General features: G+C 35.0%; 1 protein-coding gene across 1 annotated transcript in view; it reads left to right on the top strand.

Moving 5' to 3' along the window:
* The first annotated feature begins 302 nt into the window (after positions 1 to 302).
* LOC111083169 overlaps positions 303 to 14,879 on the top strand; it is a 26,596-nt gene continuing 12,019 nt past the window's right edge. The window contains exons 1-2 of the mRNA XM_022379475.1: positions 303 to 905; positions 12,348 to 12,449. Coding sequence (XP_022235183.1) covers positions 692 to 905; positions 12,348 to 12,449 — 316 coding nt within the window. The 5' untranslated portion in view covers positions 303 to 691. The remainder of the gene's footprint in view (positions 906 to 12,347; positions 12,450 to 14,879) is intronic.

The raw sequence follows: 14,879 nt of genomic DNA on the forward strand, positions 1-14,879 counted from the left end.
CCCCTTCAGATACGGAGTAAACACAATATTGAACAGTATTTCCCTTTTCTCTGTTTAAAAAATTAACTGCTTTTAGTTCCGGAACGGAAGTCATAATTTTAACGTCATGCTTTGCTGATTTTTTTTTTTTTTATCGTGAGTATGCAAGTTTTTAATCTAATATTTAAAACATAGTACATATATCACACAAAAAATTCTTAAATTTCGTTGTTCTTTTTAACTCAATTGTTTGCGCTGGTATAACTTTCATGTCCGCACTTTTTCATATTATTATAGCCCTTTTTTCAAGAAAATATCTCAAGATCAGCATGGCACCATACTTACTAACCGCTACGTGGCGCCACATTAGACGTGACGCAGTAACTACTTATTATCAACCTACTATGTAATAGGATTTAGTAGTGAATCGTCTACCGGTTGTGTAGGAAGTTATGAATGTAGTTCTTGTTACAGTTTTAAGAATAAGAGGTTATCCGAAATATATACTAGTCTCAGTAGAGTATTCTGAGTCGCGTGCGTGTTGTTTCTTTATTACTGTGACCTCTTGTTAACACTGTTGAAACGGAAAACCTTATGGTAGCATGTATTGTAACGTAAGTTGTAACCCGAGTTGTGGTGTGTATTATACCGTAGCATAGAAAGAAGTCGGTACTCTTCGTATAGCGAGTGACGGCACGTGCGATACATAAAAATGTCTATACCTTGTCATACGACTGCTTGTTCGAAACAGATAGTATGTTATAAAAAATGGGGCAGCGATAGCTCGTGTTCTGATGTACTTCTGCCGAAAGATAATTGTGTCAACTTGGAAGAAGCAAGATTGTGGAGAATACAGAAGAACTGTGTAAGAAGACTCTGGAAAGGGCTTCAACGAGCTTGCCGGTGCCTACTGGTACTACTACTAGGTACGTCGTCTCGTGAGTACCTTAAGGCTTAACGTATGCTGTATATTAAGTAGCCATCTTACATTTTTTGATGGCAATACTAACAAACGAACTTGATTATTAAACCCTAATAATATAAACTTATACACTTTACAAACAATTTTCTAAAGTAATGAATATATATATTTTTTAAATCGATTTGAAATTCGTGTCTCGTAACAAACATGTATTTTCAATTTCTTTTTTCTGTTTAAATCCTGAACTTCTAAAGTGTTTTACCTGTGGATATTCTCAAAATATTTGTCGGTTTTTTTAAGTAACCGAAGGACGTGTAAGATCACATGATAAAAATATTACTTAGTTTATCACACGTGAGTGGGCTACAATATGGAATGACCAGTTTCCACATGCACGTGGGGAAAGGACATTAGATTGTTATCTGTAAAACTAAAAGACCAAACAAACCAGGATTTAGGTATGATAAACAAAACTGAAGTCCCCGCGTGATTGTTTAGCTTTTGTGAATATAGCTACGCCTACAGTAGTCATAACTTCTGTGATTTGTACATGGAGCACTGTGGACAGTGTTCAACCTACTACCACGAGAAGGATTTAGAAAAACCAGGCTACTAAAACAATTCAATGATGACTAAATTTGTGTTAGGGTTTTGTTAGATGCTTGAGTTATCAGCCTATGCTGGAAGTCGGAATGTGAATTATAAAAACGATAAGTTATTATTATTATTATTACTTTGATAACAAAATAAGTTATGTATAACAGCTGTGAAATGGCTGTATAATATTTATTGTTAGCATTATTTCAACACCTTGGATAGATACATAGGAGTGTTCATAAATTGTATTTGTGTTTGTGATGAGTGAACTTCTGTTACATTTCTTGTGTTTGTGTAGGAGTAGGTACTTTCTTGAATACGTTTGTTTTAACGTCACCTAACTGTCCAAATCACCATTATTTATAAATAAAACAAGCTAATTGTAGTTGTTTACTTTTCTTTCTAGAAATGTTTCCACGAAGAAGTTTTTTTTTTCTTTCCTATTTTTAATCTTAGAATTTTCTTTTCAAAGTTTTCACTAATTTTTAAGCACGTAACTATCACGTGCATTACAAGATACGTAACTCCAAGGTGAGAGAGATGGTAAGCCTAAATCTGTACTCACTGAAAGCTTACTTATTTCTTCTAACATCTAAGAACTCATCATTACAGCCTATTTAAATTCCAACTTATTTTAAATACTTGGCCTCTAGTCTGGCAGAGAGAGAGAATTGGCAATGTTTCGAGAAACATAATTTCTCAAACCTGAATAAATTATTGTTGCCTTTCTCTGCTTTCCTCCCAACTGAATGGTTATAATCTGTAAGGACCGTCATACCCCTCCCTGTGGCTCAGGAGTAAATTAGCTTTTACGTTTATAATGCTAAAATCCAAAACTTGAGCCCTGTGGTGGACAGAGGAAGGTAGCCCATTTTGTAGCATTATGCTTAATAATAAATACTAGTGCCCCCTGGTGGCTGAACAGTAAGGTTGCAGGCTTATAATAATCAAATCTGATGTTTGATTCCATTGACGAGTGCAGTAACTTGTAGCTTTTAACAAAACAATGACGAGTACAGTTAACTTGTAGCTTTTAACAACAAAACAATGACGAGTACAGTTAACTTGTAGCTTTTAACAACACAACAATGACGAGTACAGTTAACTTGTAGCTTTTAACAACAAAACAATGACGAGTACAGTTAACTTGTAGCTTTTAACAACAAAACAATGACGAGTACAGTTAACTTGTAGCTTTTAACAACAAAACAATGACGAGTACAGTTAACTTGTAGCTTTTAACAACAAAACAATCACAAAAGGAGGAGCTAAGCTATGCTAATATCAATAGTTTGATTAGTATGTATAACAGTATGATGTAGCACATGATAATGTGGTCTAGCTAGTCAGTCTAAATGTTACGTAGTGTGGTCTAGCTAGTCAGTCTCAATGTTACGTAGTGTGGTCTAGCTAGTCAGTCTAAATGTTACGTAGTGTGGTCTAGCTAGTCAGTCTCAATGTTACATAGTGTGGAACCCCTATTTTAGCTGTTGAAAGTCATTAGTGATTTAAAACTTCCCTGTTTGAATGACGGAATGAAGGGTTAGAAAATGACAAATTCAATATTAAGGGTTACATCATACATGTTTAACCACTGGAAGTCGGAACACTGACCTATTCTATCCTTGCTAACATTTGACCAACTGTTATTGTAGGTGAGGTTTGATCTTGATTTTCTTGTGAACCTAATTCATGTCTTCTTGCCCCCATATCTCGGCTAAGTACCTTATACTTATCAATATTAAAGAATTTCAAAACCTGTAACCATCTATATCCTCGTGAAAGAAAAAAAAACACTGTTAACTAACTTTGTTCTGGTATCATCTTAGCATTATCAGGAAATGTGGACACATCTCAGAGGAACAATACTTGGATATCCAACTCAGAGATTTATAAATAACAAGGCTTTGAAAACAGACCCACCCATATCTAATAGAAAGAATAGTAATTTTACAAAATTTATCTTCCAATGATACATCAACGAACACAGAGTAATTTTTAAAACTTCCCTTTTCGGGATTCATTAACTCAATTATGATTACATCAGTCATTTAACTTGAAGGTTGAAATACCGGTAAACATGTATTTTAATAACTAAACAGAGAGAAGCATTAATGTGTGTAATATTAAATAAAATTTAGACTGACTAGCTGGACCACACTACGTCACATTTATACTGACTAGCTAGACCACAGTGCGCCACATTTAGACTGACTAGCTAGACCACTCTACGTCACATTTAGACTGACTAGCTAGACCACTCTACGTCACATTTAAACTGACTAGCTAGACCACTCTACGTCACATTTAGACTGACTAGCTAGACCACTCTACGTCACATTTAGACTGACTAGCTAGACCACTACGTCACATTTAGACTGACTAGCTAGATCCCCCTATTTTAGCTGTTATATAAATTAGAGAACCCCTATTTTAGCTGTTATATAAATTAGAGAACCCTTATTTTAGCTGTTATATAAATTAGAGAACCCCTATTTTAGCTGTTATATAAATTAGAGAACCCCTATTTTAGCTGTTATATAAATTAGTTATTTAATTCATATAACAGCTAAAATAGGAGTTCTTTAATTTATATAACAGCTAAAATAGGGGTTCCCTAATTTATATAATAGCTAAAATAGGGGTTCCCTAATTTATATAACAGCTAAAATAGGGGTTCTTTAATTTATATAACAGCTAAAATAGGGGTTCTTTAATTTATATAACAGCTGAAATAGGGGTTCTTTAATTTATATAACAGCTGAAATAGGGCTTTCCTAATTTATTTGTCCTCCTCGGAAACATGTTCAAACTTGAAGATTCTTTGGTAATTCAAGTTCTTGAAACAAGTAATGTTGTATAAGTCTGTCTGCACTATTTCCAGTATGTTAATATAGTTTTTTGTAATGAGATCGAGACCAAAGCATTATATTTATATACATATTCTGAATTGTATACACTGAACCAAGAAATTTATGTGCTTATGTTTTAGAGTACGAGGTGTCACTTCCTTAGAACCAAGTGTGTAAGTGTACACCTCTATATTTCAATTCCTTTCTTACCCAGTAACCAAAGTAATCTTTAAGTAAAACAAAAACATAAACAATCTGAATGGAACCTGTTTTTATCACTGTCTTGGTTACTTAAAGAATGGGAAACAAAGATCCATAAAGAGACACAACCTGAATCAGAAAATAGCTCCCCTTGGTGTCAAAATGTTTACTCTGATATCAAGCTCCCTCTATACTTTTATGTGCTTCAAACAAAACAATTTCAAGTTCTTGAGCCTTTCTGTAACTTATATACCAGATACTAGTTCTTGACGCTATCCAGCATGCTGATTCTGTCCTGAAGGAGAGAACAAAATACAAGCACTAACTTAAATGACGCTTCTCTGGAGACTTGTACAAGGTTTTGTTATTCTATACAGCATGCTTGTTTGTATATATTCCTTCATCGTAGAAAGGTGATGGATGACAAGCTCTTAGGCCTTTTGGTGTTTTACTCTTGTATGGGAAAAGCTTTTACCTGACTTAAATGGTAGAGGACAGTGGTCAAGCTTTGGTTGATACTTGTTCCAGTGTGCCATTGATTCATCCAAAACTTGTTAAGAAACAGGTGTTGCATATTTATGAGATTACTGAATAAGTTTATAAATAAAAAAATGTTTTATTTTCTTATGACAAATGGGTTACTTTGAAGAGAGAATAAGGCTATTGTTTTCCATAAGTGTATGTCGTCGATTCTTTGATTCATCTGTAGCTAAAACAAACTAAAAGCTTTATTTGTCCTTTTGTAGAATTAAAATATATTTTACAGATTAGTACTAGTAGTTAAAATGCGCCACTGATTTTTACTTCTCAATGAAAATCCACTCAGTCTTAGCGGTAATTTAAATGAAAGAGTTCAACATCACGAGTTATTAAATCTTCCTTCTCCCCGAGAAAACATGCGTAGTACGTGCGTGTCTTCATATTTATACAAGTCACTTTGATAAAAATGTCTTGAGAATAAGTCCAGTCAACCGGTAAAGATTTGACCCACAAAACCGTTCGTTGCTGAAGGTATCCAGATGTAATTTTATGAGTGAACTCGCTCGTTTCCTAAGTATGATATTGTGACCTAGCAACCAACGACTACTCCAAACTTGAAGTATATTGAGAACCATGTTACGTGTAATATTTGTAGAATTAATAAAATAAAATAAAGGCTACAGTAAATACGTTCATCTGTTACATTGATGAAATTGGCACAGATTAGGAGTTCGATGAACTTTGGTTTCTGGGAAGGTTATAAAATTTAAAGGGGGAATCTCATTGAAGGTTATAAAATATAAAGGGGAATCTCATTGAAGGTTATAAAATATAAAGGGGAATCTCATTGAAGGTTATAAAATATAAAGGGGAATCTCATTGAAGGTTATAAAATATAAAGAGAATCTCATTGAAGGTTATAAAATTTAAAGGGGGAATCTCATTGAAGGTTATAAAATTTAAAGGGGGAATCTCATTGAAGGTTATAAAATATAAAGGGGAATCTCATTACCTTGATTTAAAGTAATCTCGCGTATAAAGTCCATTATTTACAGAAAGGAAACAGCCAGCCATTTCAAAGTGAATGATGGCAGAGTAGATAGATAGTAACTTGTCCACTAGACTTGTAAACAACGATTTATTTCTACAAAAACTGTCGTTCACAGGTTTTTGTACGACTTTCTGACCTTTACTAGGACTGCTTTCAATTTTATTTATTTGTGAGATACGTAACTTGACAACGTACTTATCAAATTCCGCCGTTTATTTAATCACGTTACGAAATGTGTAATTTGAGTGTCAACAGTGCCAAAACAGGGAACACTACAAGTAAGAGAGGATGAATGAATTCCATGCGTATTGTTGACTTTTCACACACTGTAGTAGTAGCATTGTCGTCAACAAAGCAAACACCTAGAACCTAAGGTTATCAACCGGAATCTGGTGGTAGATGTATATGTGTATAGGGAACACGAATATTGTTTCCGGCATGGCGAGTGAATGTGTCAACACCCACACTGACACGGGTCAGCAGGACATACTCGTGTGTACTTGTTATGTTAGTGGTCTAAACTTCAAACCATTAGTGTGTATGTGTTAATATATACATACAGTAAGTGTTTGTAATGGTCTAAACTTCAAACCATGAGTGTGTGTGTGTTAATATATACATACTGTAAGTGTTTGTAATGGTCTAAACTTCAAACCATGAGTGTGTATGTGTTAATATATACATACAGTAAGTGTTTGTAATGGTCTAAACTTCAAACCATGAGTGTATGTGTTAATATATACATACAGTAAGTGTTTGTAATGGTCTAAACTTCCACACACACTCATGGTTTAACACACACACACACTCATGGTTTGAAGTTTAGACCATTACATCAACCATTTACAGTATGTATATATTAACAGTGTGTTAATATATACATACTGTAAATGTTTCATGTAATGGTCTAAACTTCAAACCATCAGTGTGTGTGTGTTAATATAGACGTACTGTAAATGTTTGTAGTTGTGTGAATGAAGTGTGTTAGATGCATTTTCTCTGTGTGTGTGTAAAGTTTTAAAGTACAATAGTTGTGTGTATATTTTTCTATATTGTACGATGTTTTTACTCCTAACATCACTCGACAGATAAAGAGTACTCAGTTTAGTTGTAATCCTCTAACATTCTTCAAACTCTCCAAAGTTATAGTCTCTTACACTCCAGATGGCAGTTTGACCCATAATTAACCATGGCAAAACCCGATGTATCAATCTTACTAATTCCTTTCATGAATTCTGAAATTTTAATCTGATCACCACTGTCCCTTTTATTTTAATCAGATCACCACTGTCCCTTTTATTTTAATCAGATCACCACTTTCCTATTTATTTTAATCAGATCACCACTGTCCCTTTTATTTTAATCTGATCACCACTGTCCCTTTAATTTTAATCTGATCACCACTGTCCCTTTTATTTTTAAGGGAGAGAACGATTGATGATATTTGAACCTGATATTTTATGACAACCCAGGATCATTCTTCACCTTACACCTGTGATTAAATGCCTGTTATCTGGGTCATTCATCTAAGTGAAATGTGCCACCTGTATGTTATTCCATTTAGACTGTACAACCTTTTACTTCCTCCCACCTGGCCAAACTTTCAACCCATTTAACTAATTTATCCTCTACTCTGACTAAAATAATATTTCCATCAGTAGTTAGTTTCATATAGCATGTTTACCCTCATTCAGATAACAAGTAAAACCATTTAAAAAAGGTAGTGGGCTTGTATGGCACGATCTTCTCTTCTATTGGCCAGATTTTACAGCATGTTTACCCTCATTCAGATAACAAGTAAAACCATTTAAAAAAGGTAGTGCGCTTGTATGGCACGATCTTCTCTCCTATTCATCTGTGATTCGTTATTGGCCAGATTTTACAGCATGTTTGCCACACGAGATACTTTTTTTATACAACTAGTTAACAAACTAGACCCTGTTGAGTTGTAAGGTAAATACCAGACTACAACAGTTATCTAGTGGGTTTTGTGGCTCCACAGTTTCCAGCCGGTATGGCAGAACAACAGTTATTTAGTTGGTTTATGTGTGGGACCACAGTTTCCAGCCGATATGGCACAACAACAGTTATCTAGTAGGTTTATGTGGGTCCACAGTTTCCAGCCGGTATGGCAGAACAACAGTTATTTAGTTGGTTTATGTGTGGGACCACAGTTTCCAGCCGATATGGCACAACAACAGTTATCTAGTGGGTTTAAGTGTGGCTCCACAGTTTCCAGCCGGTATGGCAGAACAACAGTTATTTAGTTGGTTTATGTGTTGCTCCACAGTTTTCAGCCGGTATGGCACAACAACAGTTATCTAGTGGGTTTATGTGTGGCTCCACTGTGTTCAGAAATTGTTCTATCATATCATTGTTTATAGCAACTAAAAATCCTAAGGCTGGTTTATTGTTCCCACTAAGCTTCACGTACCACAGGATACTGTAGTGTATCTGGGCTGATAATACAGACGATCCATAACGTCAGATCGTGTAACAGTTGCCGGTCAACATTTAGCTAGATAGTGCAGTTTGGTACGACTATAGTCGATTTGCGTGACTGCAGCTCAACACTCTTCGTCAAAATTTCGGAGTGAATTGATTTATTTCGTGCCATCTACCACTAGTTTTTCTTCAGTTCTTGAACCTTTGGAGGCGTAGCGTGGGGATTACCTGTACATCACCACCTAACTCCCCACCCCCTTGTAAGACTAGATTAGCTGTGTGGGTTAACCTGACACGTGTTGATTCGAACAGACGTCCACTCTTCACCTTCACCTTCATAGCATACAACTACAGATCAAACGGATCAGAAAACTGTTTGTTCTGAAATTGAGGATTGTGAGTTTTATTCTAGAAAGTTTGGAAACGGGTTTCGAGAGAAACCGAACTGCGCTGCGTACTCCAGTCACCCCTTTTTGCAATCAGGCATTGCTTTTATTGTCGTCTTTATTTCTCTATGAAATATACACAAAAAACGATAATTTTGTGCTGAGTATTGAAGAATCACTGTCCAGAAGAGATTATGCTTACATTAGCATCATTTAGTGATAGGCTTAATGTGATTATTAAGAATGACCAAAAACACTTTTTACTTTCTTGAGTAAAACTTATTATCATCAATGTGCATCTGGTGGAATTCTCTTCATTTATGATAAGCGGTTTTTAAATATAGATTTTTTTTTCTCAGTTCTGGTTGGGGGTGAGTTATTCCGATGAAATAGGAGGGGAGTATTTTATTTATAACTTAGAAAGTTTGGTTGTCTGGTAAAGCATGACCACATGTTAACCGCCTTACGTCGTCCTGCAGAGTCAGAGCGTTCCGCGGCAAAGTAAAGTGCGTACTTCAGAATATATTTAAAGACGTGACAACTTTATGAGCTGATAGAGCAGGCGGCGGTTGTTGTCTCTCTTCCAAGTCGTTTTTTTTTAGGTAGTTTTGAACCATGTGTGACCTCCCTAAAAAGACGGGCCAATGACTGATAGTGTGGTGCTACCGTGACCTTTCAACTCTTCTGAACTTCTACCTCGAATGTTGTGTATTTTAACTCGTAAGACACACTGCGTAGTTTTTTTAACAAATACACACCACGTTTTAATTAGCGTGAATACAAGGCTTGACATCCACCAGGTGTCAGCATTGGTCCCCATGTATAAGTCTTATTCAGTGCAGATATATTTTTTCTCGACTTTTCCCAGCTAGCTAGTCTTCAGGGGGCGTTGATTCATCTATTTCAGTAAGAGGTTAATTGGTTTTGAAGTTTGAGTCTAAGTTATTGCTGCTACTACGGTTATATGCTAGCGTATTAGTTGAACTTTTTGTTGTTACTCAATTTATCATTTTAGCCTTTGGAAAAGCTTGAACATTCGTTGTTCATAAAAGTTGAGGAAATAAATAAATAACACCTAGACCAGTACTATGTCCAGCCAGCCTTGGTGCTGAGCGAAAGGACTCCTCGGCACTGAATGTGGCATACGTACTAGTGTGGGTGACATATTGTAACATTCTCATCTGTTTTCACTTACGGCTCTTAGAACGATATTGAGCGCCCCCTAGTAGAAGGAATTGCAACGGCTTACACATTAAATATCGCCACCGCATAGCAGATGAAACAGCATATCTGAAACTTTATTGTTCAATTGTAAATTTGGAAAATCTACATTAGAGCATTAGATGTACAGAATATTAGTAGGCCACCAGGGGAATATAAGAAAAATCATTACTAGAAACTTTATTGTTCAATTGTAAATTTGGAAAATCTACTTTAGAGCATTAAATGTACAGAATATTAGTAGGCCACCAGGGGAATAGAAGAAAAATCATTACTAGAAACTTTATTGTTCAATTGTAAATTTGGAAAATCTACTTTAGAGCATTAGATGTACAGAATATTAGTAGGCCACCAGGGGAATAGAAGAAAAATCATTACTGGAAGTTACTTATCATTCTACAGTTAACTTTCACATAATTCTACATTTAGAAAATGTTTCTCTCTCTCTAATACCTACACTGTTGTATTCCGGTCATTCACTTTTAAAAGGTGCTTAGCGTGCTCGATTGTTTGTTTATAAAACTGGACAATGACAGTTAATTTGTATGGACTGAACTGACATGTTTTCCTAACAACAGAACACTTTCGCCGGTTAAACTGAAAGCCCCCCCCCCCCATTAGTTAGCCAGGCCGCATTTTTTGTTCAACTTATACATGATGGTGGGTAAAACAAAATACGCGGCCCAGCTGTTTAGTGAATGGACATTTACTGTAAAATTCTTATCAATGCTTATAAGTGTTGCCACCAGTTTGGCCACCAACAAACCATAACAAGTAAAAAGTGACATTCGATAATAACCAGCATTAGCTTTAGGATCGCAGCCTTATTATTCGGAACAGACCTTTACTTGACAGAACCAACCAGATTCTTTAAAATATATGGTGGTAGTTTTTCCTCTCTAAAACAGCTTAATAGCTTCCTTTATAGTAGCGCCATGGAATTTAGATAAACAGTTTCTTGTCATCACCCGCATGCAATCGGTACAGTGAATTACTTAAGCTAATATTATGTGACGCTAAACGCTCTTTAATGAGAATAATTTCGTAAAATTTAGTACATTTGCGCTGAAAAATTGGCAATGAATAATAACCGTCCATCTGTATGATTCTTTTGAAAGCTTGAGCTAGAAACTGGTAATTTGCTTGGCCTAACCAATACATATGTACCTGCAAGTCATTTCCCTTGTAGGTTTGCTGCTCTATATCAGCCGTCTTTAATCCGAATGACAAAAAACGACCCACTGTTACTCTTAGATGAAGCTGTAGTACAAATTTCAGATCAATAGCTCACGTGACTTTTTGTGTAGGCATGCGCAAAAGATTTTGATCAAATTTGAGCTGTTCTTGTTGAATAACTGTGCACGTGTGGTTATATTTAGACCAAATTTGACACCTAATTATAGATTTATAGAGCTAACAGTGTATCAAATTTGAAAAAAAAATCCATAAAAGTATGTTTTTCTATCAAATAAAGTTTCCATACTTTTGGTGCGAAGAAAAAAAATCTGAAGAAACTCATTCAAAATTGGAGTGTTTCTTATTGGAAATTTTGTATGTGAAGTACAAGTCCAATCACTGATAGTTTGGGTAACCACCCTCCGAGATACAGAAGGTGGAAAATCACAAAACTATAGCTTCTGTTAATAACACACAGTGTGTCCTGTAGGTTGTTTTTCTTTTAATATTCTTACTTTTTTAATAAAATGTATTTAGTTCGTGCACCATCGTTAGGGCGCGCTATAATGAATATGGTTCGTATTATTAATTGAATGAAAAAATGTAACACGTCTGGCAAGTAACAAAAATAATGTAAATTTTCAATGGAGTAAAATCCAAATTTGCTAGGTTACTTATTTTTATGTGAGTTGTCTAAAAGTTAACCATCAGAAAGATTCTACTTTACGTTTTGGACTCGCTGTTTGTAATAAATACATCAGTATCTATGTTGATAACGGTACGTATATCTTTAAGGATATATCATAAACCTTTTTATATCGCAGGTTTTGTAGAAATTATTTAACTCTTTCACTTTCTTCTAAATATTAGTTTCTTTCACAAATTCGGAGTATAATTCATCCTTTTATATTGATTGTAAGTCGTAGCAGTTTAAAACTCTTTAACTTTCAATTACAAACACATTCTAAATTGAGTAATACAGTAAAAAGAATTCGGAAGATATTTTATAATTTTTACCCTTATTTTGTTTTTTACAGGTTTGAATTCTCCACAGAAAGCAGCATTCCGCCCCTCTAGCACAATGTATCCTCCTCTTCTGTTACTAGTGCTGTTTGTTTCAGCGGTTTTCAGGATAGCAGGTAAGTTATTGTTTATTAATCTGTCATAGTGTATCCTCCGTGGTTAATTTCGGCGGTGTTCTTATACACCAATCTTTGTTCATTAATCTGTCACAGTGTATCCTCCGTAGTTAATTTCGGTGGTGTTCTTATACGCCAATCTTTGTTCATTAATCTGTCACAGTGTATCCTCCGTAGTTAATTTCGGTGGTGTTCTTATACGCCCATCTTTGTTTATTAATGTGTTACAGTGTATCTTCCGTAGTTAATTTCGGTGGTGTTCTTATACACCAATCTTTGTTCATTAATGTGTTGCAGTGTATCCTCCGTAGTTAATTTCGGTGGTGTTCTTATACGCCAATCTTTGTTCATTAATCTGTTGTTAATAATGTGATTATATTAAATTTATTTTCAGCACAAAATAAAAAGTAATTTGGTAGAAAACGAATATCAAGCCCCGTGATTGTCCTTATTTTTTTATTTTTTTATGAATACTCAAGATCCAAACCATTTTGTTAAATACACCATATTATTTTTTGTTTATTATTGGCACCATACCACCAAGATTTCCCGCTGTTTTCAAGGTGTTTACTAAATTATTAAACATTTTTTTATTACTGGCACCATACCACCTAGATTTTCCGCTGTTTTCAAGGTGTTTACTAAATTATTAAACATTTTTTTGTTTATTATTGGCACCATACCACCAAGATTTCCCGCTGTTTTCAAGGTGTTTACTAAATTATTAAACATTTTTTGTTTATTATTGGCTATATACCACCAAGATTTCCCGCTGTTTTCACGGTGTTTATTAAAATTAAACAATTTTTTAATGCATGTTTTTTTTAAGGAGAACATGTTTAAGCAGGTGAAGTTATTTCTATTTCCGGCCAAACTACTGTCCGTTTCTGGTTCATTTTGAAGTACATCTTAGTTAAATGTTTTGACCAACTTTTGAAAATTGGTTTATTGGGATCTCTTGTGTGAGTCTATAATATTTATTGACTGTAGATCTCTATAGGATATGAATAACGCATTAACAAAATGCATACCTATCTTAGGCATTAGATAGAGAAGTTCATGTAGATTGTAATGTAACAAAATATTATGTTCAAAACATCGTGTATTTATTGAAACATAAGCAAGATAATAAAAGTGTGTTTAATAACTACTGGCATCTCATAATAGAGAAACTGTACTGAATTAAACAGCATTAGACATTCACAGTAGGAAGTTTACATAATACTTGGTCCGTTTGAAACGGTTTATCAGGGTTAATTGGCGTGTTTTCAACCAATGACTGTCTCTACAACTCTGAAGCTGTTAAATAGTTATCGGTTTGACGGCTTAAACTTCGCCGAAAAATTAGCAGTGTTATTACGAGTGTAAGCCTCGTTTGAAAATATGGCGTCATCAGTGCAAACTTGTAAATTTGTTGCCTTATTACTCCAGTTTCTTCCTTTACTATATTTCTAACAAAAACGTCTCCACCTTTTCGGCCCTCATGTTTCCGCTGCTTCTCCAGCCATGTAAACAATTGGGTCACATAACATGATCTCTGAAATTGTTGAAAGTTTGCACTCGTGAGTAGTCTGCTTCTGAGCGCGTGAGCATCTGCCTTAACTAAGAGTTTGTGGGACTTATCAGATACGCCACCATTAAAAAAAATATATATATCCTTAATAAGGACTGTTATTTTATGCACCATATTGTAGCCGCTTATCCCATCCAAGCGAAAACGTATTTGCAGAGTCTCCCGGTGTGACGGCGGTGAGTCTGAGGGCTTACAACACTAAAATCCAAAGTTCGATTCCTCATGGTGGACACAGCCGATGGATCACTGTGGCTTTGTTATTAAAACAAACACACAGACGTATCTGCATAGTTCGAGATGTAAAATATGGTAGCCAAACAACACCTGTAAGATGGCATTAAGGGTCCCGGAGTTTCCATGTTGCCGGTATTTTCTTGTATCGATTTCTTAAGTCATTAATACACTTTTGACCAAAATACAAGCAGAAAAATGCAGAAGGACCACAATCGTATTTTTGTTGTTTTGTACAAGGAATGTGAACAGTGCCGTAGCTTAGAGACGAGGTAGTTGATTTATAGGAAGGGGGCGTGTATTTTAATATTCATATTCTTGATTGTGGAATAATATATGAAACTCAATTAATAACATTTTCATTGCTCGATAAACAGGCTTATTTGATTGTCATAATATATAAATATAATTTCTTATAATAAGAGTATTAAAATTTTTTTTTCTCCACGAATGGCCGACTGCAAACCTTTGAATGGATGTCTTGACAAAAGAAGTTTAGATCACGTAATGTTGGTTTACAACCATAAAAAAAACCGGTAACAACAAACCAGTGTAATAATTCATAAGTCATTAAATAATTCAAACAATGTTACTCTATCTCTTGAGAATGACTAGCTTGACCTGTC

This window comes from Limulus polyphemus, unplaced genomic scaffold (genome assembly GCF_000517525.1).
Source record: "Limulus polyphemus unplaced genomic scaffold, Limulus_polyphemus-2.1.2 Scaffold8420, whole genome shotgun sequence".
NCBI lineage: Eukaryota > Metazoa > Arthropoda > Merostomata > Xiphosura > Limulidae > Limulus > Limulus polyphemus.